At 42.1% G+C, this 26,467-nt stretch overlaps 4 protein-coding genes across 10 annotated transcripts; 2 read left to right on the top strand and 2 right to left on the bottom strand.

The window, feature by feature from the left end:
* Positions 1-979: 979 nt before the first annotated feature.
* LOC133478537 (ubiquitin-associated protein 1-like) lies at positions 980-11,123 on the top strand. 2 transcript variants are annotated; one of them, XR_009788706.1, is made up of 7 exons: positions 980-1,121; positions 1,203-1,342; positions 2,135-2,743; positions 5,454-5,612; positions 7,418-7,519; positions 7,614-8,064; positions 9,232-11,123. XR_009788706.1 is itself a non-coding variant. In XM_061774702.1 (6 exons), the coding sequence occupies exons 2-6, from the start codon at positions 1,220-1,222 to the stop codon at positions 7,746-7,748; spliced, it is 1,128 nt and encodes a 375-aa protein (XP_061630686.1). In that variant the 5' UTR covers positions 980-1,121; positions 1,203-1,219; the 3' UTR covers positions 7,749-11,123. The 2 variants fall into 2 exon arrangements, 1 of the variants encoding a protein (XP_061630686.1); XM_061774702.1 differs by having other exon boundaries at positions 7,614-11,123.
* On the bottom strand, positions 8,203-13,316 carry LOC133478536 (protein regulator of cytokinesis 1-like). 3 transcript variants are annotated; one of them, XM_061774701.1, is made up of 14 exons: positions 13,160-13,185; positions 12,251-12,383; positions 12,050-12,172; positions 11,742-11,975; positions 11,486-11,656; positions 11,255-11,404; positions 11,007-11,154; positions 10,195-10,331; positions 10,016-10,111; positions 9,646-9,792; positions 9,464-9,574; positions 9,278-9,382; positions 9,008-9,181; positions 8,203-8,619 (listed from the first exon to the last, which is right to left on the bottom strand). In XM_061774701.1, exons 1-14 carry the CDS (start codon positions 13,168-13,170, stop codon positions 8,548-8,550), a joined length of 1,812 nt encoding a protein of 603 aa, XP_061630685.1. In that variant the 5' UTR covers positions 13,171-13,185; the 3' UTR covers positions 8,203-8,547. The 3 variants fall into 3 exon arrangements, with proteins under 3 accessions (XP_061630685.1, XP_061630684.1, XP_061630683.1); XM_061774699.1 differs by having other exon boundaries at positions 8,206-8,619; positions 9,075-9,181; positions 13,160-13,316; XM_061774700.1 differs by lacking the exon at positions 9,008-9,181 and having other exon boundaries at positions 8,205-8,619; positions 13,160-13,316.
* Positions 13,317-15,739: 2,423 nt separating this feature from the next.
* Positions 15,740-20,614, bottom strand: spi1a (Spi-1 proto-oncogene a). 3 transcript variants are annotated; one of them, XM_061774704.1, is made up of 5 exons: positions 20,361-20,496; positions 19,730-19,823; positions 17,685-17,854; positions 16,321-16,486; positions 15,740-16,230 (listed from the first exon to the last, which is right to left on the bottom strand). In XM_061774704.1, exons 1-5 carry the CDS (start codon positions 20,382-20,384, stop codon positions 15,920-15,922), a joined length of 765 nt encoding a protein of 254 aa, XP_061630688.1. In that variant the 5' UTR covers positions 20,385-20,496; the 3' UTR covers positions 15,740-15,919. The 3 variants fall into 3 exon arrangements, with proteins under 3 accessions (XP_061630688.1, XP_061630689.1, XP_061630687.1); XM_061774705.1 differs by lacking the exon at positions 19,730-19,823 and having other exon boundaries at positions 16,321-16,426; positions 20,361-20,614; XM_061774703.1 differs by lacking the exon at positions 19,730-19,823 and having other exon boundaries at positions 20,361-20,611.
* Positions 20,615-21,636: 1,022 nt separating this feature from the next.
* tmem276a (transmembrane protein 276a) lies at positions 21,637-25,454 on the top strand. 2 transcript variants are annotated; one of them, XM_061774698.1, is made up of 4 exons: positions 21,637-22,195; positions 22,494-22,607; positions 22,696-22,833; positions 24,680-25,454. In XM_061774698.1, the coding sequence occupies exons 1-4, from the start codon at positions 21,796-21,798 to the stop codon at positions 24,925-24,927; spliced, it is 900 nt and encodes a 299-aa protein (XP_061630682.1). In that variant the 5' UTR covers positions 21,637-21,795; the 3' UTR covers positions 24,928-25,454. The 2 variants fall into 2 exon arrangements, with proteins under 2 accessions (XP_061630682.1, XP_061630681.1); XM_061774697.1 differs by having other exon boundaries at positions 22,696-22,887.
* Positions 25,455-26,467: the final 1,013 nt, after the last annotated feature.

Below are 26,467 nucleotides of genomic sequence, written 5' to 3'. Positions count from 1 at the left end.
ACATAACATGCAACTGTGCCACTTGCATCATGTTTACAATCAAATACAATGACAAAACATCACGTAATTGAAATGCATCATCATCACCAGATGCTGATCATTACCAATCAAACTGGTCAGAGAATGGAAAAATGGTGACTTTATTGTGGGTCAGCGAGCTGGCCCTGTGACTGTGAGTCACATTTCAACTCTTGATTGGTTAAGGAAATAGTCCCATTGCTAATATAGTTTATGTTACATCGGCCACCGCCGCTGATTCTGAAGGCCCTGGCAGATTACATTCATGGCTCAGTAGGTAGAGCGGGTTGTCCAGTGACTGAATTTGCTCCCAGTGGGCCTGGCAGCTCCTAGCATGGCAGCAGCCACCCATTGGTGTATGAATGTGTGGGTGAATGTGAGGCTTTGTGAAGCCCTTCGGACAGTGTGATAGTGTAGATAAAGCGCTATACTAGAAGTGCAGTCCATTTACCATGAGTTTAAATGTGTCGGCAAATCCTAAATGCAGCCATGTCCCAGTGATGGGGGTGTGCACACATGTGCAACCACATTATTTCCTTAATTGTTACTTACCCTCTTGAAAAGATTAAAACATTTTTCAATTGATTTGTCCAGATTATAGATTACAGGAACAACTTTTAAAATGCTTTATGTTGGTCTATTTTTTATTTTTTATTTTTTTTACATCACAAAAACTTGCCATTTGACCAGGGGTGTATAGACTTTTTATATCCACTGTACACATGAGTCCGCCAGACATAATAAACCCGTGTTCCACTTGTGTGTTGCACCGTTATGTAATCTGCTAATCTACGGCAAGCGATGTCCTCGTTTTAAGCGTAACCTTAATCCTGTGCACAAGTAGACGCTGAGTCTCAGCCCTTTTTTTTATTTTAGTATCAACTGATTGAATTGTTGTATTAAGTAAAAAATTCTCCATTGCTGTTATCAACCTCCCTGGCTGGGGTTACAAATGGTGGGTGATATTACTGGTAAGCAAGCTCCGTGATAATGCAGCTTAGTGAGGTTTAGCCCACGTGACCAGTCATTCACTCCACACACACGCACGCGCGCACACACACCCATTCATCTTCATCCCACCTGAGGCCAAACACCTGACAGAGGTACGTGTTGAGAAAGACATCAACTAGAATCTGTCCTGCAAACAAGAATGCCCAGAAATTTGTGTTTTTCCACCAATGCAGGTGCTCTTTTGGAGACAATGAACACTCTGGAAGACGTCCCGTTTGGAACACCTTTGGGGTTACTGGCGCAGGATGTGTACTTAATGACGCCTCCAGACATCTCTGTGCCTGACTGTCCTCGAATAATGCAGGAAACTCAGGTCACGTCTCGCTCAAATACATGCCCTTTATGTATACCTGCAGTCATACAAATATATTAAGGCTCACTTTTGATTAACACTGTTGGAAAGTTATCTTTCGTGACACTGACATATGTGGCACATATATGTTACGATCAATTAGTATTATTAGTCTAGCTACCGTTCATACAGTAGACATGGGTCTTCAGAAAGTTGCTGTTATATTTTTATTAGGAGACATATTTCAGAATAGCATACAGGAGTTACATAATATATGTGATCTCTATTGACTAATGTCAGTTAACAAAAAGTGCACAGTGACACCCTGTATAACATGTTTACCTCTCTAGTTTACAAAGTGACCCATCATTTTATTTTTATTATAATGACAATTCAATGGTATTCACGTTTATTAAATTTTAAAACACTGCCCTATTCATTACATTTTTAATCCAATATGATATGCAGTAGGCTTACTCAGATTTTTTTTTAACATAAAAAAGCCTGCAATTTTAACAACTGTGTATGTTGTGTTGCATATTGTTATAGACGAGTTACTGTATCGTAGGAACATAAACTAGATTTATGTGTACTTTATGGGTGAAAAAGTAGGTAGAGTGGACCAACAGACGCTGCCTTTTAATTGCTGTAGAAAAACATTTTGGGGGGAAATGAATAACTGGGGGATTGATACAGAAGATAAACGATAAAGAACTGGTAGAACTCTTCAAACCGTATGCCTACTTTGGCACCCCTGTATATATTAAGGAGCGCCTTTGTGGTAAAGTTTTCTACTTTGTCTTCCTTGTACAGTACGGCTTCAATCTGGAGAAGCTAATCTTAACAGGCCAGCAGCCCGTTTCCCAGGCTCCATCCTGTCCCCCCTACTGGCTGATGTTCAGCAGCCCTCACGAGTGCTACAGGGACACTCACAGGACCAGCGACCCTTGGGGCTCCAAACCTCGGCGCCGTAGTTACAGCCTGAACTCCGCGGACGTCCACCGGCCGCACCGTCGCACTCTCGGCTTCCGCAGATCCGACTCGGACGAAGAAGACGGCTATTGTGAGGACAACGAAGGCTCGTCCCCTGAAGATGGTCCTCAGGAGCCCGCCAAGGGTCGAGAGCGCCCCCGCAGCGCCGCCCTCTCCAGGGTCAAAGACATGCACCGAGGTCTTCCCGCCATGTGCCGCAGGCCTGAGTTGTCACCGAAGAGCCCGAAGAACCACAGAGGCGCCTTGATACCTCCTGAGTGCGGCCCCTTCTCTCCGGGACAAAAGGCCGCCAAGAAGAAGCAGCGTGCACAGAGTGCTGTGGGCAGATTACATCCCCAAAACAATCCCACAGCTGGGCCCCCTCCAGGAAGGGTGCAGCAGCAACGACCCTCCTCAGCAGGCCCTGTCATCAAAAACCGCAGGCAAAAGGTTGGTTTCTTTTTCCATGCTCCCAAAGTCTCGAGAGCCCCTTTTCCACCAACAAGTTCAGGAAATTTGAGTTCTTGTGACAAAGGGTTCTTGGTCATAAAAGTTTCCTGTGGCCCATGTGGTTTGCATTTCCACCGCATCTCATAGTTTACGGTAGTTTATCCAAATGAGACTGATGACGTGTGTAGGAGAAGTACACTGCCGTACAGTACTGTGTTGCTCATGACTGACACTTGCTGGATCTTCAATATCATTGCAGGCTGAGAGACTGTATATCGCAATATGGGTTTAAAATATCTTTGATACCTTAAAAATATACAGTCAATAAATAATGTGAGAAAATGTCATAAAGTGAAAATGTTGTTGCTGAAGTACTTTTTGTGCAACTTTTACTTATCCAGACCTTTTCCAAAAAATTTGAATATCATGAAAAGTTTATTTATTTCCATAATTCCATTTAAAAACTTAAACTTTCATAGATTATAGATTCAGGGCCCACAATTGAAAAAAATTCAAGTATGTATTTTTACATAATTTGGGCTTCCAGCTCAGGAACCCCACAAAATCAAGAATTCAAAAAAATGTGAATTCGGTGAAGAAATCACCATTTACTTCTTAGTTTTTGGAGAGAAAAAACAGGAAAAGAAATTAGGATCCCATTAAATCAATCAAAATATGGTGCTTTCAAAACGATATGTTAATCTTCACTACTTGGTTGGGAATCCCTTTGCTTTAATCACTGCCTGGATGCGCCTGTGGCATTGCTTGGGAGTTATGGAAGCCCAGATTTCCTTGATGCATGCTGTCAGTTCTTCGTTGTTTTTGGGTCTGGTGTCCCTCATTTTCCTCTTGATAATACCCCATAGATTCTCAATGGGGTTTAGATCCAGTGAGTTGACTGGCCAGTCAAGCACTGTGATTGTATGGGCATCAAACCAGGTTTTGGTGCTTCTGGCGGTACGGGCAGGGGCCAGGTCCTGCTGGAAGATGAAATCTGCATCTTCATACACATCCTCAGCAGAAGCAATCATAAAGTCCTCTAAAACATTCTGGTAGACTGTTGCGGTGACCTTGGATTTAAGAAAACAGAGTTTAGCAACACCTGCACTGGACATTGCACCCCAAATCACGACTGACTGTGGATATTTCACACTGGACCTCAAGCAGCTTGGGTTCTGTCCTTCACCCGTCTTCCTCCAAACACTTGGACCTCGATTCCCGAATGAATGGCACACTTTACTTTCATCGGAAAAGAGGTCCTTGGACCACTGGCCACCACTTGGCCCAGTTGAGACGCTTCCTACATTGACTCAGGCTCAGAAGTGGCTTTACCCGAGGAACCCGACAGTTGTAGCCCATCTCCACGATACGTCTGAATGTGGTGGTTTGTGAAGCTGTGACTCCCGCCTCATTCCAGTCTTTCTGGATCTCTGCTAGATTCTTGATTCTTCTGTTTGATAATCCGCTGAAGCCCACGGTCATCTCTTCTTCTGGTGCATCTTCTCCTCCCACATTTCATTAACTGAAAAAAAAAAAAAATACACCTTATTTGTATGTTTTTTCAGATTAGATGGAGAATTTTTGAATGCCAGAAGATGTTTGTTTTAGGCTGGCCACAAGACAACAAATTCTCCCCAAATGACTCATGCAGCCCAGTCATTGTCAATGTGGCTGCTCTCTAGTGGCATGCAAAAGAATCACTGAATTAAATGTTACTAGAGTATATATGAAGTATAGTTGAGTTGTATTTAACGTTTAAGTACTGTACAATATATTTAATATAATCTTTTGGAACTGTTTGTTGGCAGCCATTTATTTATGGAAACATAATTTCTGTAACATTTTTTGGTTCCTCTATTTGAATTATTGGGCATAGTTACAGTGCCGCCTTGAGATACAAGTTAAATTCCTTCTGTGACCATGCTTGTATCTCAAAACAGTCACCTCAAATTATCTTTCCCCATTAAAATGAACGCAAATGCAACTAATCCATTCTAGCACCCTCAAAATAAAAACCACACCAAAAAATTCGTTTTAACAAGTTTTTTCATTAACAAAAATTACTCAACTGTAAAACACAGAAAATGCAAGCACAAAAACATGACTGTACATAACTTCTTGTCCATCCTTGTTCTTCTGTGGGTTAATTGGAAGTTGAAAATCAATGTGAATTGACGTTGTGAAGTTTGGTGCCGGCGTCCAGCCGTGGCGGTCTGACGCACAGTCGTATCGCAAACTTTTGCTCATATCGCAAGACAAAAAAATTGCTAAAGGATGGCTCTTATCTAGAATAACTCATAGGTCAAGGCACTCAAATATCAAGACACTATTGTACTTCTTAGGAATAAAACCTCTGCCTCGTTTTCTGATGAACACTTAGGTCCACTACGCTACTTTATTTGAATATTGGACATTATGGTGGTACTTCGAGAGCCATTGTTTTGAGGTGGTACTTTGTCTAAAAAGTTTGCGAACCAATAGCCGACATCTGTATCATCCATGGATGTTAAAAATAAGTAAAAAGCTTTTTTTTTTTTTTTTGACAAAGGAGTAGAAAGTACAGATATGTGTTTCCAAATGAAGGGAGTAAAAGTAAAAAGTTGTCAAAGATATTGGGGTAAAAATCTAATAAGAGGGACAGTATTTGTCTTTGTAACTTCCCACCACTCCTTACTTGTGTTTTGTTAATCTTCGTGTGGATGCTTAACAGGCTTTCGGGACTGGAGGCTTTCTTGACTCAGCCACAGAACTGCTGTCTGCTCTCAGCCAAGAAGAGAGGGAGCTGCTGGAGGCCGTCACTGACAAAGGATACCCTTTACGTACTGCCATCTTGGCTCTGCAGAAGACTGGATACAACAGCCCAGACAAAGTAGGCTACAATCTGTCTGACCATCCTTACTCCAGCAAATCAATTACATATTGTGTAGCTCAGTTTCCAAAACGGAATAATATCTTTGTAAAGATCAAATATTATACATACAGCTCTTGTATTGGATCTCAATACATGGTGCACATTAAGTGGAAAGGCGGCATCTGTGTAGTCACAGAAATGGAGTACCTGTCAACTCCATTGCAGCCCAGAACTAAACTAGAAATCGCTCTCAAATCTCTCCTCATTGCCAAGATTGTCAAGAAAGTGGTTTTTAACCGACTCCGATATTACTTGAACTCAAATGGACTTTTTGACAAATTCCAATCAGATTTCCAAACTCATCACAGTACAGAATCAGCTCATATCAAAGTGCTAAATGATGTAAGGTTGAACACTGACTGTGGAAAGGTGTCAGTTCTTGTTTTGTAGGATCTCAGTGCCGCGTTTGATACAGTAGATGATATACTGCTGAACAGGTTGGAAACGTGGGTAGGACTAAATGGAACAGTCCTTAAATGGTTCAGATCCTACCTGAAGGAAAGGAGCTATTTTGTAACCACTGGAAGTGTTCGATCTCATCGAATGGCAATGACATAGGAGGTCCCTCAAGGGCCAGTTTTTGGACCCCTCCCGTTCAGCCTGTATATGCTACCCTGGGGTCAAATTCTACAGAACTTTAATTTTGACTATCATAGCTATGCAGATGACACACAGTTATATCTAGCAGTGTCTCCAGATGACTACAGTTCAATTGCGGTGTTGTGTCACGAAAACAAATAACTGGATAAACCAAAACTTACTCCAATTAAACCACAACAAAATCAAGGTAATTGTTTTTGGCAGTAAAGAAAAGGTTTGCTGTTAGTAAATACCTGGAGTCGGTCTCTCTTAAAACCAAAGACCAAGACCGGAACCTTGGTGTGCTAGATTATGACCTGATTTTCAGAAGCCATATCAAATCAATTACTAAAACTGCCTCCTACCATCTGAAGAACATATTTTCAGAGTGAAGGCTTGCATGTGCCAAGCAAACCAGGAGAAGTTCATCCATGCTTTTATCTCAAGTAGACTTGACTACTGTAATGGTCTTCTGACTGGACTCCCCCAAAAGAGCATTAATCAGGTGCAACTAATACAGAATGCTGCTGCTCAAACAGGTCAGAACAAATTTTAAAGTCTCTACACTGTCTCCCAGTCACCTTTAGAATTCACTTTTTAAGTAGTCCTACTGGTCTATAAATCATTAGATGGTTTAGGTCCTGAATACATGAATCAAATGCTAGCGGAACATACACCCAGTAGGGCTCTGAGATCTAGATCAGGTCAAACAATGGAACACAAGAGTCCAAAGCAAACATGGCGAAGCAGCTTTTAGCTGCTCACAAGTTGCCGACAGAAGTCAAGTCAGCACCAAGTGTCAATCTTTTTAAATCCAGGTTAAAATCTTTTTTTCCCTCATGCTTGTGATCATTTTAGAAAATGTCCACTGTTAAATGATCTTTCTTGCACTGTAGATTATCTTTATATATATATATATATTTGTCCTTGTTTTTAAGATGTCTCATTTTTGTCTATTTTTAAATGCTTTTAATCATGTAAAGCACATTGACTTACCTTGTGGAGGAAATGCTCTGTATAAAAATACATTTGCTTTGCTTTAAGCTACCGTCTATCTCAACAATTCAGCTCTATTTTCTGTCTTTACACATTTGACTTACCTCCAAGCATATTTTATCCATTCAGAAACAAAAGACAACAATGAGTTTGGTTCAACTTTAAGTGTAAACATCTTATTTTGACAGCTCTTAAAATACCTGGCAGCCTGCAATCATCTGTGCGAGTTGGGCTACGATGAAGCTCAAGTAGAGGAGGCCTTGGAGATGTTTCAGAACTGTGAGAGCAAGGTGCCTCCCTCTTGTTTATCTCCTTTTAGGGCACAGAATCAGAAAAACGAGAACAAACGGGGACAGCATTTTAAAGTTGCAACTCTGATTTCAGGCTGCAGAGTTTCTGCGCCTCCTGACTCAGTTCAACGAGATGGGCTTCCAGCAAAGTGCAATCAAAGAAGTGCTGCTTGTTCATGAAAATCATCGTGAAAGGGCTCTCGAAGAACTAATGACCCGCATGAACTAAACAGAATATGTAGAGCACAGGTGTCAAACTCAAGGTCCAGATGTGGCCTACTAAAGCAATTCATGTCTACTTTGTCTCTTGCAAAGTCTATACCAAAACTGCAAATTGTCATGTTTAATCAAATGTTTCAATTGCACTTTTTTTTAGTTAACAAAATGTAACAGTTGAACAAACTACAGCCAACGTTTATGACTTTTGATTTCAAAACTAATTATGTCAATTTGGTGTGTATTTCTATTATGAGACGATTTATACTAAGATTGCATATGACAAATGAGTTTGACACCGCAAAGAATATTACATCTGAGATAACCAGGTCTGTAACCTTTTATGCTATTTATATACATATTAAAAAAAAAAAAAAAAAACATTTGAAAAAAAAACAACAACAAAAAGACAGGAAAGTTTTGTTCGAACGTTTATTACGTTTCTGAAGGGTAAAAGTCGCTGTAATTCCAGCTGGGGGGGGGGGGGGAAATTGTTGCTTAAGCACTAAAAACGTGAAGTGATAGATATAGCAAAGGTTTCATGAACACTAGTTGCTAAAGCACTAAAAATGTGAAGTGATAGATATAGCAAACATTTCATGAATAATATTGAAAATAAGGCAAGTAAAAGGTCAACATATGCACAAACATTTACTTTCCACAAAAATACAGGGAAGACCGCCACAGTAGTGACGATAAAATAAGCCTGAGTAAAAAGGGATCATCAAAATGTTCACACATTTGTAAACTATTTACATTTTTTGGCAAAGGTTCCCTCTTGCCACACAAACAGCAGAGCTAGAAGACTTTGGTCACTGTTGACTGACAGTGGAGTTGAGCAGTTTAGAATTCACATTCGATTTAGAAGCCTTCGACAGGTCCCTCTGTGAAAGAAGAACGTTGATTCAGTTAGCTGTAGAGAGAATGGCTTAACACATCAATCGTTTGTTTGCACTACAACATGACATCCCATTCAGAATAATGAGGTGGAAATTGAGTTGTTGTTGTTTTTTTGTACAATGTAAGCAGTATATACTGTATTTAATGCACATCCTTTTAGGTGTCAGAACTTGAAGGATGAGCTATAAAAGCACTCACTGAAAATTAACCAGTTTGCTAGTTCAATGTTATTTTGAAAATTCTGCAGAACTTTTAAGTTAAATTCTATCTTTTCCATTTACAGTCAGGTCACAGCATTGCCACCATATAACTCATATGTGTTTGTTATAAGTAAAAATAATGTGCTTTGGTGATTGTTAAAACTGCATTTACCGAAAATTCCGAATAGGAGCTCGCAATACAGTTAAAGGTGATGGTGCAATCTTGAGTATCCTGAGACCTGAGTGCGCCACATGGAGTGTTTCTGTTAAGGACGTCGAGGTTTTCCTTGTTCCGGTCAAGTGCACGGGGAGTCTTTGCATGCCCAGCGGTTCGTAGGCCGAGACCCTACAAGTTAGATTTCAATGACTCATGCTGAAAATGTTCACTTATTACAGAACCTATGTCCCATCAAGGCAAACCACGATGGATCCGTCACCATACCTTACTGGCAGATAGAGGAGGCTTTTGGATTGAAGACTGGCCCATGGTTCCCCCGAAGCCTGAACTGAGGAAGCTATTAGGCGTGGACATGGTTGACATTCCCATCTGCAGAAAACATGAGGACAGTACAAATCTTCGTTCCAATCTTCCAGAATCATAATCCACGGCATATTTCAAGCAAGTGACCTTTCTTTGTTTGCTTGGTGTGAGGGTTCCGGCGATTCGCCTTTTGGACGGTGTCCTCACTGCAGTTCCGTACAACATGTCCTCCTGAGTCTGTTTGCTCCTCTTCAGTTGCTAATTCGAACAACAAAACATCAATGACCAATTATGTTTTTACAAACTATTTGATTTCATCTTTCACACACCCTCTCCATTTTCTCTTTCTCCTTCTCGATGTGATGCTGCTCCCACTGCTGCTGCACATAATCCAGAAACTTCTGCCCGTCGACAAAAAACTCTTTGCCTTGCTCTTGCTCCCACGAATCTATTTTGGCCTTTAGAGCCTTCTCAAGCTGTTTTGGGGGTGGGGGGGGGGACAAAAAAAAACAACAAAAACAAAAAAAAACAACAAAAAAACTTGCCATCTTCATACAAAACATGTATTGATCACAAGACAGTTTTTTTTTTTTTTTTTTTACATTTACAGGAGTTGACTCAGCAGCCTACTCCTACCCAAGTATCTGTTCTTCTGCTTAAGTACAAAGTGTGAGTACTTTTGCCATCTTTGCGCAGTACCTTGGGCAAACTTTTCTGAAGGTCACTTCGCTGCTTCTCCTCCTTCAGCAGGTTTCCACCTCTGTTGTTAAACCTCGAGGTGTCATTGGCTTTCCTCTGAGATGAGAAATGACATCACGTAAAACACAAATACCACCCAAAAGAAGTTTACAGTACTTCTAACTATGTGACGTACTCACATCGAGTTCCAAATAAACAGCCCAATTCTCCTGCCATTTTGCGACACCTTCAAACAGCTCTTGATGGCCCTCAAAGTAGCTCTTCAGAGTTTTGACTTCATCCTCGTGCAGTTTGAGCAGCTCCTCAGTAAAGTCATCTGCATTAAAGAAACACACTGATAATTGTTCTATCCGTGATGATCTCCTACCACATATCCACTCACTGGACACTATTAGGCACACCTGCACAAAGGAATGAGATCTCACTTTTGATCGGCAATGCCATTTCCCAATACGGTTATTATTGTGGTTGTAGTTTGAACTGCACTGTATTATACTGGGTGGTTTTTGTAATACTTTGGTTTCCATATTTACAGTAGATTCATGACAGGGGCAAAATATTAGAAACAGCTCCTTATGAATGAGGCAGTACAACACAACTACAATATTAATCAAACTTTTTAATTAATACCGCTCAGAGTCATGATGCTTCAGTACTATGATTGTTGTACAGCGTTTCATTGCCGCTTCACTACTTGTCATTTTTGGTAATCTAACCTACGTTATTTGCAATAAATCAATTATTTAATTTAAAAAGAGCCAATTTTCTGTGTTTGCGCTCTTTCTGAAACTCCCCAAGATGGCGCCAAAGCCTGTCTCACTCCAGCAGGAATGACTCAAGTGGCTCAGTGAAGCCTAATGATTTTGAAAGAATATTAGTGAGCCACTTGACATGAAATTATGCTGGTGTACCTAATGTTGTGGCCAGTAAGCGTATATACTGTACAATTCAGCGCAGGAAAGATTGTGCCACTACAGCAAAATCTTGTCACCATGGTGATAATGAAGAAAAGCCTCGCGCTGTTCTTGGCTGTAGAAGCACGTTTCCCAGTAAAGAGAAATCTCAGCTCTGATGGCCTCGATCACACTTTTCATGCTGTGGAGTTTCAGCAGTTCAAAACGCTGGACCTCAGCCTGGAGCTGGAACCAATGAATACAAGCGTTAATTTAAAAAAAACAACCAACAACACTGTTGCACTGTGTGACTTATTTATTTTAAACGGTGATGAACATTTCTTACTGCCTCAATGTTCCTCCTTTTGGACTTGATCATGTGCTCGGAAAAGTCTTCCCTCTCCTCCAAGGGAATCTTCAGCCTGTCCCACAGTTCCTGGAGCTTAGTGCGGAGCACTGCGCAGAGCTCCTCATTCTCCGCCTTGCGCTTTCGCAACTGGTACGGGTCACAGTCACCAGTGTTATGATGTCAGGCATGACGGGGCGTTAGAGGTCAAATCAAAAATGGTTTGGTCACCTGGCTGAGGAGTTGTTTCAGTGCATTGATGTTGTCAGTAGAGAGACAGAAGGCCTCCTCATCCTCACACATCACATCCTTTTCAAAACTGGTCTCGGCCTGGCGCTCCAGATCATCCATGCATGTGTTGATCTCCTGCATTATGCTCACAAATTCTTCGTGACGGTGCTCCTGAGAAAAAAAAGGACCTGATTTAAAAGAAACAAATTAAAAAAAAAAAAAAAAAAAAAAAAAAAAAGGGGGAAATTAGTGACACCTTTTCCTTTGTGAGGTCATCCATGTAGGCACGGTAGTCCTCTAGTTGTTTCAGGGACGGAGTTGTCTCTTGGTTGATGCTAAAAGGGGTGGTGCACATGATGTCACACAGCTCGCGGTCTTTGACAACGAGACTTTTGAGATCCTCCATTCTCTGCCTCTTGTGCTCTTTCATGAGCTCCAAACGAGTGCGGCTGTTCTTCTCCATCTGCAGCATGGTGCAGCCATCCTCCTCCTTCGCACACACATACAGAACATGAGCAGAAGTAATCACTTTCAAGCAGCAAGTACACAGTTCCGAAAATTGACCTCAAGGGGGGGCATCTGAAGTTCACTGCACAGTTGACTAATTTCTTTGCGGCAGGATTCAATGTTTTTCAATACTCGCTTTTTCAGCTCCTCTTCCTCGACTATCATCCTGCCCAGCAAATCCTGCAGACATACCAGAGAGTCAGTTAGTCAGCCAGCGACCGTTGAGAGGAACTGTTACGCCTACTGGGGTGGTCTTACTTTGATGTGCTCATGAACTACATTAGTTCTCTGGAGGCGTTGATCCTCTGAAATTCCAATTTCTTCCCAAATATCCTGCAACTTAAAAAGAGCTCTGTTGAGGTAGGCAACAGACTCCGCAGCATGGACTTCACTGGAAGACAAGAACGTTGGAAAACCATCAAGTCATTTCTCATTTAAGCAGCAAGTTGCTTTTAATCACCATCTAATTGTAATTTGACCTTGATAATCTATGCATTTTGCCATTTACTCTTTCATTTCAGTCTTTCCTTTATGTATAGCTATATGTTGATATTTAGTCTTTGATGTTTCTTATTTCTTTGCCTCTGTAAAACACTTTGGATTTGTCTAGTGCATGATGAACGGTGCTAAAAATGAACTTGCCTTGCTGTAATGTTTGAATACAACTAGAACCTGCCATGCATAACAGAATAATAGCTTTGTGTTCAAGTTAACAGGCCCAGATTTCACATGGAGTCAATTTATTTGTGAGTAATTTGAGAAGAGTTCATCATTTATTATTATTATTATTATACACATTTACATTTCTATAACTTTTCTTGTGCTGTGAGATGTTCCTTATGTAAAATATGTGCCTTGGCTCAATAAAAGTTCAGAAACACTGCACTAAACTTACAGGTAAACTAGCATGAGCTAGCTTTTGACGCAATACTAAAGCTGTGGACGAGCTGTAAAATGAATTTGGGCAACAATAACGTCATTCATGAGGCCCCAGTGGCGACATTAGCCAGCGATTAGTCTAACGGAAACCCCATAGAATAGGGAAAAAAAATGGTCGTCAAATAAATGGGCCAAACTAAACCAGCTCCTTCTGCTCCGTTTCCCCAACACACGCCCATTTACAGCTTACCAATAATAGTTCCGCAAAAATACAGATAAGATACCAACCTCACTCTCATGTTGCCACCGCAGACTATTCTAAAAAGCTCTCTTCTGTGCCGTGTAATTCGTTGTCCAAGTGTTTGGCTGGCCGTCTACTTTCGAGTTCCGTTTGAGTCGACTCCACACACGACGTTTGAATTTTGCTACAACCGGAAAGCATGCACTTTGATTGGCTCCGAGATGTGACGTCACGTAAACACTTCCGCCCTAATGCTCACGTGTCAGTTGTATAGTGCAGTACATGAACAGATGTACAGATGTAGTGTTCGTTTTTTTTTTTTTTTTTTTAAACTTTGGAAATGATTTATTTACACCAAAAATTCCAAAGTGAGTTAATTGTATTAGTACACGCATCTTGTAATGTATTTTCCATTTAGTGCTCGTTGTTAGTTTAGTTGCAAACGTGGACAGAGTTGGTAAAACTACTCACGGTGTACTTGCGTAGAAGTGCAGATACTGTATTTAAAAAAAAAAACAAAAGTAAAAGTACGGATTCATCACCTTAATAAGATATCATTTATTGATCTGCAGAGGGGAAATTCAGGTGTCAAAGCAGTAAAACTTTTTTATAAACTTTTTTTTTCATTTTTGAAAAAAAAACCAAAAACCTACAAACAAACAAACAACACGAGTGACATCATGCAGCGCCTCAATATCTAGACCGAACTTTCACAGTCCTCCACTTGCTGTCCCGCAAGCGGCCTGTTGGTGGTGTCAAAGTGAATCAAGTTGTAGTCACATTCGCCAGATGGAGGGAGAGAAAAGGAGTGCCAAAATAACACCAAGCACAACACATGTTCCCATCCCTTTGCTAGCCGTTGTGAACTGACTAACAAAAAGATGAAATTAGCTCAATGATAACAACAGAAAAAAATAACCCATACTTGTATCTGTTTTTTGTTTCACCTTCGACAGTTCCTGCGCGACCTGCCCCTGTCATTTCCTGTGCTCCCAAACCTCTAAGGTGGCAGGATGAAAAAGCAACTGCAGACCTCATTCCTGCTCCTCGGCAGCTGCAGCAAGCTCCCGCCACCTTCTGCTCTGGCGCCGCTGGCTGCGCAGCCGCCTCCCGAGCTTGCTTCGGCGGCGCTCGTCTAGCGGCCGCCACCCGAGCCTGATGCCTGGCCCCTGCATTGCCGTTGGGTCCGGCATCATGGCCGTCTGCCTGAACGGCGCGGTGGAAACAGTTGTGCTCGGCGTCCTGGCCGACCTCCTGAAGGGCCCAGCCGAGCACTGCGCGTCTGGCTCCCTCCAACCACTTGTGTCTTGTCAAGATGTTCCTCGTTGTTTTGTCAGTTTGCTTGTATTTAGTTCCATGGTATTTTTCAGTCCGTGTTGGTTCATTGTCATATGCTGTTGCATTAAATCACGTCTCTTGTCATGTCTTGCTTCGTGTTATGTTGAGTTTACGCCAAGTGTTTCTTTGTTACTTTGATTATTGATTTTTGGCACTTACTTAAGGATTTAGATTTTTTTTCCATGTGCCTTGGTTGCCTGGTTTTTGTAAATAAATATTTTTTTGTAATTCCTGTTCTCCTGCCTGGCCTCCCTGCTTCCCTGCGCTTGGGTCCACCACCACCTTCTTGCCTCCAACCTGCACAAACCTGACAGATCATGGTCATCTGCAAAGGTTTCACCGCGGCAATTGGACTCTCATTTTTTTGACTACATTTTACTTTGAATCCAAAAGGCGACAGTTTTCATTTTGAAGTGTGGAATCACCATAGGTCACTGGTGTAGTGGTACATTCGCCTGACTCGGGTGCAGGCAGCGTGGGTTCATTTCCCGCTCAGTGATGGTGTGAATGTGAGTGTGAATGGTTGTCCGTGTCTATATGTGCTGTGCGACTGACTGGCGACCAGTTCAGGGTGTTGACAGCCTTTCGCCTGAAGTCAGCTGGGACAGGCTCCAGCACCCTGTGACCCTGAACAGGATAAGCGGTATTATGGATGGATAGATGGATGGAATCACCATATGTCTCTGGCGGGTGCGCCCCCTGGAATTGGTTCAAATGTTGTTGTTGCCCGACGTGGCTGGTGTACGACCGAGCGTCTCGCATACCTGCCTGGTGGCAAAACAGCTTGACTCTTTGCATGGAATGAGACAATCTTTCGGAGAGAAAGGCCGGGACATTGTTATAAATAAATGGTAGTCAATGGCAACGACCTTCTCCTCTGTTTAGAGTGAGCTGACCAGCCGTTTGTAAGATTCCGATGACCTGCTGACTCTGGACTCAAAAATACAACTCGCCTATGTTGTGCCATGCATCAGTCTAAGGGTTGCTTGGTCTCTCCAATGCAGAGGTCATTGCACTCTTCACGAGAGTGCATATTGATGAGTTTGCTTCTGGTTTGTTTGTGGCCTCTGATTGGCTGGCAACCAGTCCAGGGTGTACCCAAAGTCAGCTGTGATAGGGTCGAGCTCACCCGCAACCCTAATGAGGACAAATGGTATCGAAAATGGATGGAAGGATCTATAATAATTGCAATCTATTTGTACCACAATGGTTCAGTTATGTGGTTTACAAAGACTTTTTAACCTCAAACTTTACTTACAACCAACCCTACTCAGCATGTGATCCCTTGATGAGTATTAATGTCAACTTTATTGATATGGGACAACAAAAAGTATTTACAATATTTTTCCCTGGGTGTCAAAAGATGATCAAATGAAACCATTTAGTAAATATAGCAAATATCTCATAGGAAGCAAATAAATAGTAATACAATCGCAAGCACACAATACTGTATCAATCAAATTTCTTCGTCAGCGAGAGTACAGTTGTGTACAGAAGCTCCTTAGAACTTCCTCACTGAACTGGTAGGTCAACTTCTTTTTCACCTTTTGAATCTCACCAGTTTTGCCGTAGTTCCTCAGAGCACGAGCCATTTTTTGGTAGGTCATTTTTTTGCGATTTCCTTTTTGGACTCCCCAGTGACTCGCCAGGGCTTCTTTGTGTTTTGTGGAGAACTGAAAGATGCCCTTCTCCTGGTCCACCCACCAGATCGAGTCACTCATGTCACCGCTTCTCAGCAAGTCCAAGAGAAACTGGTACAAGCGAATTTTCCTTTTGCCGTCTAGATTGGAAAAATATGACACTCATTGAGGAATTGTCTTTTCTTTCTTCTTCTTGAGTCTGCTCGAACATCGACGAGGATGATACTCACTGGTGTCTTTCCTGATTGACGGCAGGTTGTGGTATTCAGATGCATCCTCGCCTTCTGATACCTCAAGTGGGGGGCTGACACCTCTTTGTTCTTCTTCTGAGTAGTACTGGATGGGTGAGACTGGGTTTTGGTACTGATAGTATAGTGATGAGGTATAATTTGGGATCTTCAAGACAAAATGTAAACAACGTTGGGAAGAAGCAATAGACTGTTAGTGTAGTGCATGCGTTCATTGTCGGCTTTGTTTAGTCATGCAAAAAGAGGATGTAAGTGACATCACATTTGGTCCTTTTCTTGAAAACAGATGTCAGTTTGAAATATGTTCAAAAATGGCAATTCTATGGCACCATTAATTCCCTTTATGAACCACATTTTTCAATATACTGTAAAGCTGATGTGTTACAATGCTCTTCCTATGAATACTGAATTAATCCAAAGACACAAAAATGATGATTGGGGTGTAGTTACACCCGTAAATCACCAAATGGAACCTGAGACCAAAACCATTATTTTTTTTTTTGCACATCCAAGCTGCTTATCTCCTATTTCTAATACATTGGAAATGGTGGCATGGTGCCATTTTTGTAGTAGAGGTCTGAGGTCCACTTGTATCTCAACCTTTGCTCTTATCGCAAGACAAAAAAATTAGTCAAGCGATGGCTCAAATATCGAAAAACTCATAAGTCAAGGCACTCGCATCGCAAGGCATGGCTGTATTCATATTAAGATTATTGGACTTTTTTTGGGTGGTGTGCTATGATATCTTTGTAATGTAAAATGGATGCCTCGGCTCAGTAAAGGTTTGGAAACACTGTACAGTGGATCCATGCACATTCCTGCAAATATTCCTATGAACAGATCCCCCCCCCCCCCCCCAAAATGTTCCCCAATTTGTTTACATTTTAAAAAAAATGTTTTTTTTTTTTTTTTTTTTTTTTTTGGGAGGAACCAACTCCGAAAACATTTATTGGTGGTTTATCCCTGCTTATTCAAGAATTTTTTGGGGTTTAAATTCTTCTTATTATTTTTCAATACAATTATAATGAGTGTCAATTACGAACTGATTTTTGCTATTCGCAGTCCCGATCCCCCGCAAATAGCGGGGGTCCACTGTACTCGACAGATGGCCGAAGGTACATTGCAAAGTTGTTTTTGCCATATAATGTTGGTAGAGCATGGTGTCAAATTTGATGAACATTTGGAGTATTCACCATGACAAAGGGGATGTGAGGGCCCATAAATCGCGGCTTGCTTTGATTATTGATTGTAACTGTAACATTTCCAGCTCACATTCATTTAGATCCTGGACCAGTATGAAAGAAAGAACAATGGCACGTATGCATCATGATAAAAAAGGGCCTCACTTGTGGCAACACCGAGAGAGGTGCCTCCAGGTGAAGATGACCGTCAGCACTGAAGCGGTAAGGTTGCATTTGTTGAGGGGCCACACACTGAAGCTGTGTTAAATGACTCGATGGAAAATGGTCAAAGTCTGCAGGCTGGACATGCTCTGAATGGAAGCTCCATCTGTAGTCTGAGAGTCAGCACACATTTGGATTGGAGCCATGCAGTGATCTTACAGACCCTTTCGAAAAGATTTGAATATCATGGAAAGGTTGATTTATTTCCATAATTCCATTTAAAAAGTTAAACTTTCATAATTAGAGATTCAGGGCCCACAATTTCAACAATTTCAAGTATTTCTTTGTTTATTTTAGGCGGCACGGTGGGCGACTGGTTAGCACTTCAGCCTCACAGTTCTGAGGACCGGGGTTCAAATCCCGGCCCCGCCTGTGTAGAGTTTGCACGTGCCTGCGTAGGTTTTCTCCGGGTACTCCGGTTTCCTCCCACATCCCCAAAAACATGCATGGTAGGTTGACTGACGACTCTAAATTGCCCTTAGGTGTGAATGTGTGCGTGAATGGTTGTTTGTTTATATGTGACCTGCGATTGGCTGGCGACCAGTTCAGGGTGTACCCCGCCTCTCGCCCGAAGATTGCTGGGATAGGCTCCAGCATCCCGCGACCCTAGTGAGGAGAATCGGAACGGAAGATGAATGAACGAATGAATTTTGGTTGTTTGTTTATATGTGACCTGCGATTGGCTGGCGACCAGTTCAGGGTGTACCCCGCCTCTCGCCCGAAGATTGCTGGGATAGGCTCCAGCATCCCGCGACCCTAGTGAGGAGAATCGGAACGGAAGATGAATGAATGAATGAATTTGTTTATTTTTACCCACAAAATCAGGAATTCCAAAAATTAGAATACCGTGAAGAAATCAGCCCAAATTTTGCAGGCCATAAATGTTTTAAACTGAGTGTCACACACTAATCTACTAAACTCAAAGCACCTGGCCAATATGGGGAAGACTGCAGACTTGACAACTGGCCAGAAGACCATCATTGATACCCTCCATAGGATGGGTAAGACACAAAGGTTCCTGGAGATGGGGCTACAACTGTCGGGTTCCTCGGGTCAAGCGCTTCTGAGCCTGAGCCAACGTAGGAAGCGTCTCAACTGGTCCAAGGAGAAGAAGGGCTGGACTGTTGGCCAGTGGTCCGAGGTCCTTTTTTCTGATGAAAGTAAAGTGTGCCTTTCACTTGGGACTCAAGGTCCAAGAGGAAGACAGATGAAGACCAGAACCCAAGCTGCGTGAGGTCCAGTGTGAAATATCCACAGTCAGTCATGATTTGGGGTGCAGGTGTTGCTAAACTCTGCTTTCTTAAATCCAAGGTCACCGCAACAGTCTACCAGAATGTTTTAGAAGACTTTAGGATTCCTTCTGCTGATGATCTGTATGGAGATGAAGATTTCATCTTCCAGCAGGACCTGGCCCCTGCCCATACCGCCAGAAGCACCAAAACCTGGTCTGATGCCCATGCCATCACAGTGCTTGACTGGCCAGTCAACTCACCGGATCTAAACCCCATTGAGAATCTATGGGGTATTATCACGAGGAAAATGAGGGGCACCAGACCCAAAAACAACGAAGAACTGACAGCAAGCATCAAGGAAATCATAATTCCCAGGCAGTGCCAGTGATTCAAGCAAAGGGATTCCCAACCGAGCACTGAAGATTAACATATCGTTTTGAAAGTACCATATTTTGATGTGATTGTCATTTTTCTTTTTTTTCCCCCTTCAAAACCTAAGAAGTAAATGGTGATTTCTTCACAGTATTCTAATTCTTTGAATTCCTGATTTGGTGGGTTTTATGAGCTGGGAGCCCAAATTCTGTAAAAAAAAAAAGAAACAAATAAATACTTGAAATTGTTTAAATTGTGGGCCCCGAATCTATAATCTATGAAAGTATAATTTTTTGAATGGAATTATGGAAATACACTTTTCCATTATATTCAAATTCTTTTGAAAGGGTCTGTATTTATGATTTTATCAAATCATCATCTTACCTTCATAAACATCCCCCACACTAGTGAGATAAGGGTACAATTCTGCCGGGGCTCGATAACTCTCTGGCTCACTTTGAATAATTTCCTCAGAGGCCTTTGGTGTGAGGAAGTGAACGATAAAATTAGATTGGAACGTTACAATTGTGCCAAAATATTTATTAAAACAGAAGTTTAATCCATACTATTTGGTGACCTCGCCTGATCGTAAACGTGTTCAATACCGTTCAATACTATATACGTCTCTAAAGTGTTAAAACCTGGAATGGAACCTTTAATGAATGATTAATGAAGCTGCTTTTCTAATTACTGTTTTGTAATGTTAAAATAAGTGGTATGAAAAAAAGTTGGTTCAAACAACAATGCTCGTTTTGACTTTTGCACAATATATCAATGAAGCAACAGACAGCGGCAACGAAGTGCGCAAAGGTTATTTACTTTGTGTTAAGGCGTACGTTCTCCAAAAAAATTCTCATTCTCCCCCCCCCAAAAAAAAATAGCCCAAAAAAAAGAGACAAAATCCGAAGTTGCGCGCGACAGTGGCAATTCAAAAGAACCGTGATGCCGATTAAAAAATAACTCTCGGTTTGCTGCGTGCGTGTAGACAGAAAAGGATAAAAGAACGAACACTTACAGGTGGTATGACAAAGCCTTCCATTGTGTGCTATTGGAATAGTGAAGCAGATCATAAATGATAACTTTGACTTCTGTTGCCTGAGCGACAATGTGACAACAACGCAGTGGCTTGAGCAGACAAACAGGAACTGAGAGTGACCTCCCATGTCCGCAGTCCCAACAGTCAATTGTCCAAATCAAATGTCCAGTTCTCCTTCCCTGAAAGCTAATTACTCTTTAGCTGCCAATCTCACAGATCTTTACATAATTGAACTTCATGTTAGAGTATATCATAATATCATACGTCTCTTCTATCGATACTAACAAAGTCCATGTGGTGTAGGATGTTTATTTGTGTACTGGCAGACTCTGAAACCAAAAGTGAAGTTTGGAATCAGGTTTGTTCCTCTTTTACTTAGGAATTATGGTTTTAGTTGAGGAAGTTTTGAACATGAGAATGAAACTCGCTGAAAATGTTGCTTTTGTTCCAGTTCCCGTAGCATCGACACATTCACAAATCTTCACTTAATGTCTATAGCTGATGATCTGGTTGAAATGTGTCTGTTGTAGCCTTCAATAAATAATTCCATCCCATTCTTTTAACATGTAAAAAGTTCAAGTAAGCTGCCCCTACCATTACAAACTGTGCCACAACCCACCCACAGTCCCCTGTGATGATTAACGCTGTCATTTATGATTTCTCGATGTCATGTTGTTGTTTTTCCCCCCCCAATGCAGAATGTTTTGAATCGAGTCGGGAGTTGTTAGTTAGTTGTTGTTATTGTAAATAGTCTAATAAAATAAAATGGTAAAACCCAAAAATGTTTGCAGACAATTTTTCCCTAAAACGTGAGAATTCACACACACACGCGTGTGTGTGCAATATATGTCCTTTTACGCAAACTGCACAAGTGTGTAATCCTGTTGAAACATGATATTTTAACAATTTTATAGACTGTATTAGTCATCCTCTTCTGCTGTGGCCCAACATTTAAAAAGGGCTGTCTGTCACTATCGAATATTTTGAGACTCAATTAATCTATCGATTATTCCATCGATTAATAACCCGTAATACTTGGATAAAAAAGTTTTTTTTGCATTAACGTTTTTCGCAAAATGTGTGGCGTGAGACTTTTTTAAAAATGTAAATATACTTGTGTACCTTGGCTTTTTGCTCAATAAAAGAAACGCTGATCTAATCTACTGTACTGTCGTTTGTTTGAGTGAGCATCAAGAACAAAACAGCATCATTTTTTCTTTTTTTTTCTTTTTGGTGTCGCCATCTAGTGGACATGTGTATTTTTTTTGGGAAGGAGCAATTCAGTATCCGGGCTCGATCGAGCTGAAGGAGGCAACCAAAACATCGCATCCAGGCCTCAGCGCGGCGATGCTCGCTCCAAAGCCGACAGTGACTTCATGAGGGGATTTGCCAAGTGCACGCGCATGGAAGGAACATGGCTGCGATGAGGACTTTAACCGCGGCGGGTCTCGTCTTAGCCCTGTGCGCCCTCGGCCTGATCGCGGTGGCCATCGGCACCGACAACTGGTACGAGACGGACGCCAGGAGGCATCGAGAGCGCTGCAAGAATTACTCGAACAAGAGGACCGACCCGGGCTACATCTACACCTCCAACAACAACCTCCCGCTGCGCACGCTGCCCAAGGGGAGCGCGGAGGCGGAGGCGAGCTGGCTGCCGAGGATGGCGAGGCTGCGGGCTCGGCGGCACCTTGCGCCCGCAGCCTCCGCGATGGAGTCGCTGTGCAATCGCCATTTCAACTCCACCGTCACCGGACTGTGGAGGAAGTGTCACCGGGTGGGATTTGACTTGGAGACGGAGGATTTAATCTTTAAAGGTTTGCTGCTACGGTCATATTTGCCTGCGTGTGTGTGTGTGTGTGTGTGTGGAATGCGTATAAACATCTCGCGCAATCCAACAATACAAGTCACAGGTCAACATAAACAAAAATAAACAGTGTGTTGCAACAGAAGCCTTGGCGTCCTTCTCCATCTTGGTGTGGTTGGATGGATGCATTGAGTGGGTGATGTAAGGTTTTTTTTTTTAATGGGCGAAAAGGGGTGGGGGCATCCTCTTCGTATCGTGTCAGGGTTTACGTGACACCCCCTCTTTCTCTGTGTCGTTTGCGTCCACAGGATTGGTTGCACGCTGCACGCCAATAAAATACTACTACTCTTCTTCGGCTTTGCCCAGAAATGTGCCCATCAACCTGACGAAGACGATCAGGCAGGATGAGTGGCATGCGCTACGTGAGTCTTTTGCCTCCGCCGACGATGAGTGAGGTGAAAATGACTCTAGCGACAACAAACAGCCGTCTTCGAACTTGTTCTTTTGCAGATCTGCAGAGGATGACGGTCAGTTTCATCGGCATGGCCATATCCATCATCTTTTTCGGCTGGACCATTGGCGTGCTGGGCTGTTGGAAGGCACATGACCTCATGCAGTATGTTGCTGGACTGCTCTTCCTCATGGGAGGTAAACCACAGTACGCCAAATTACCACACGAGGGCGGTAAACGCCTTCTCAAAGGTATCGTGCAAAAAAAAAAAAAAAAAAAAAAAAATCACATCCATCCATCCATCCATCCATTTTCTATACCGCAAGGGACTTATTTTGCATTATTTTTCCCAACGCACACTACTAAAAAAAAATGTCATCAAGGGATATGCAATATCTGACCGAGCCTTATGGGGCCCGAGGCAGAGTTTAATTTGGGGTCCCTCTGTGTAAACAAACAAAACAACTCGAGAAATCCTCGGGCCGGCTCTAAATACACTAAGTACAGTGGTAGCTGGACTTAAGAGTGCAGCAGCTTACACAGTTTTCGAGTTATGAGCCATCACAGGGTCGATTTAATTTGTATTATTATAGTGTATTAAATTGATAAGTTAAGGCAGCACTGTGTACTGAAATACTTAAGATCTTGTCTCAATTTACTCACAAATTTAGTGTGAAATCTGGGCCCGTTTAATCAAACACTAAGCTATTATTTATATTATTATTTATTTGTATGAATGGTAACAGCTGAATACACAGTTTTATAGTAGTTTCTGCCATTTAGTGGAAGAGTATTTCATTATTATGACCATCACAATACGCCGTAGATTAACAAAGATCAGGCATGTGCACACACAAATCCCAAGTGGTGCGCAAGCAGCAGCCCTTTTGGCCAGGACAAAAAAAAAAAAAGTCCCTTTTTTTTTGCTGCAGCCCATTTATTCCCCCAAGCTGAGGGTCCGAAACGGGTTGGTGCCGACAATCGTAACTATTAAACGTGTTCAATATTTATGACCAAAACTCTTCACGTGTGTGGGGGAAGCCAACTTCTTCCGAGTCATGACGCCGAGAATTATGACGTGGGACGGAATGTAGCCAATCAAAGGAGCGCCCTGATTCAGGAACATCGGAAATGACTGTCATTAAAAACAAACGTCTTACCCGATGTGTGTGTTTTTTTTTGTTTTTGTTTTTTGTATAAATGTGGGTTTACTATATGATACGGTAACTATAAACAGTGTTGTACCTGAACACTCAATTCATATTTTGGACGAACGCGAAGTGAACATAGTGTATTTCTGCCTGATGAATGTTATTGTGAACGCGTTCATTCTCCCGTCTGTGAACGGTTTGTGAACAGAAGTTCATTTTTTTGTTCAATAAAATGCCAGGTACTACCTTGAAGGTGCACAACTCTAAATTTGAACTGTATCCTGTAAGAAAAAACTAACAAACAAACAAACAAACAAACAAACAAAAACTCTGCAATGTAACGGACGAACACATACACCACATTCATGTATCTATAGCGTCTCTAGAATATATAGAGTCCTCGAGTAATTATATCATACACAATTATAACAACACAGAATTCATAGGACAGAAGGATGTGCCCACAAGTCCAGTTGAAAAGTTGACATATTGACATTATGTTTCCTTGTCAACTTAAGGCAGAGAGGGCTCAGAGACCGGGCCAGACCACCAAGAGCGAAAATCTGTGGATACTTGACGGCCATTATTGTTGCGCTGAAAAAAAAATAAATAAAATGAATAGAATTTTTGACAATTTGAAATCCCCCAAATTCTTGAATAAACCAGTGAAAAAACACAAATAAGCATTTGAGGTTGGTTCCCCCAAAACAAAAAGAAAAAAAGAAAAAAGAAAAATGAAAAAAAATTGAAGAAGAAAATAAATAAAAAAGGTGAATTCCCGGATGCCGAGCTATGAGTACGCAAGGGTCCAGTCTTTTTTCCAATGTTTACGGTGCTATTTAAAGTGGAATATAATTTCAAGTCTGTCACGTGTTTCACTTCCTCTCAACAGGGACATGCTGCATCATCTCCCTCTGCACGTGTGTGGCGGGAATCAACTTTGAACTGTCGCGTTACCCTCGCTACATGTTTGGAATACCAGAGGACATCAGTCATGGCTACGGTTGGTCTATGTTCTGCGCGTGGGGCGGACTGGGCCTGACTCTGCTGGCCGGGTTCCTGTGCACGCTCGCTCCCTCCCTCTACCCGCCGCACACCCCCGTGGCTCAGAAGCCGCGGCAGGAGAACGGCTGCGTGTGACGGGTCCACGCTGACACGAGACAGACAAAGTGGCGATTTGCGTCAAGGGCAGTTTTGCAGGAATTCTGCAGCGTGCAGGGTGGCACGAAGAAAGCACAAGAACACGAGGGGAGAGGTGGATATTTGACTGACGATGACTCCAGTTCATCTCATGATTGAACTGATCAGTGTTATTCCTTGCTCTCCGAGAGGACAGTACTGTAGCTCAGCACATTTGTAAAGACGCACTCCCTACCATCTGACAAAAGAAAGAGAATAGCACAACCTTGAAACTGTATCAAATATGAAATCATATGGACGTGTACTGTCACATTTGAAAGGGCAACTGTGTATCATTATGTATCATTCAACACAAGTTATGTACATGTACCTTTTGAACCGTATGTATGCCGATGCATTTGTGTTTATTCAAGGGAAAAACATGGCACATCAATTCCAAGCTGTGTCCGACTGAAGTGTTTTTGTTGTTCTTGAGGTCGTCTACCCCATTGGAATATTTTTGAGAAATAAAACAGCCATGCAAAACGTTCTGGGCTCTATTTCCATAGACAGTGCATCTGCGGCGGGGCATAAATGCCGGTGGATTAAGATTTCCATGCAAGCGCATGCGTGTTTGGCAATTTGGCAGACAGGTCTGCGCCAAGCTGGGTGTCCTTGGAGGTGCGACCGGCGAGGTGCCAATTTGGTAGCAGAAAGTCGCTCTAAACTTACACCTGCTCAGACCACGTGTGACTTTAGGTGCAGCTGGTCTAATGGAATTTTGGTGAATTTGATCGAGGCACATGCAGACAGATACCGAGGTCCTCGGACATTTTTTAATTGTCAGCATTTATCACCAGCTCATTCTGTGTTTAATAAGGACCCACTGACATTTGCCAAGAGTAGTGACAAAGAAAGAAACTGGTGCAAGTAACCTCACTGGGTGGAGGTAGTAAATTCAAGCAATGTTTTTCTGTTCCTCTTCTGTTTTTAATATTGTTTGTCAGTCTAGTTCAAAACATTGAACTAACCGACACATACCACAGACAATGTGACAACTGTACACATTTACACTTGTATGTACGTACAGTATACAACTGACAAGGTGCGCACTGGCTACAAAGCTCTAATGTCTTGCCCACAATGTTTACAAGAGGTTAAATCAAAGCAAGATGAAATCCAAATGCTGACTTCACTCATTTCCTGAGGTTTCTTTGGCTCCAAACGGCTCCTCTTTACAACAATGTTGCTTAAAGCGGATTGAAAATCTTTAAGTGATTATTTGCAGCTGCAACCACGGAACAAACACCATGTGTGCATTTAAACCACGTACGCAATAATAGCGCAGTCATGTGGTCATAGGTTAACAATCTAAATTTGACGTTAAAAATGACCCGCGACCATCGTGAGGATAAGCGGTATGGAAAAGGGATGGATGGATGGATGGGTGTTAAAATGAAGGTGCCACAGTGGACGACAGGATAACACATCTGCCTCACAGTTCCGAGGACCCGGGTTCAAATCTGGCTTCGCCTGTGTGGAGTTTCCCTGTTTTCCCCGT

The sequence above is a fragment of the Phyllopteryx taeniolatus genome, chromosome 5, assembly GCF_024500385.1.
Source record: "Phyllopteryx taeniolatus isolate TA_2022b chromosome 5, UOR_Ptae_1.2, whole genome shotgun sequence".
NCBI classification, from domain to species: Eukaryota; Metazoa; Chordata; class Actinopteri; order Syngnathiformes; family Syngnathidae; genus Phyllopteryx; species Phyllopteryx taeniolatus.
Note: the sequence above shows the minus strand (reverse complement) of the source record. Positions and strands in the feature narration are given on the sequence as shown.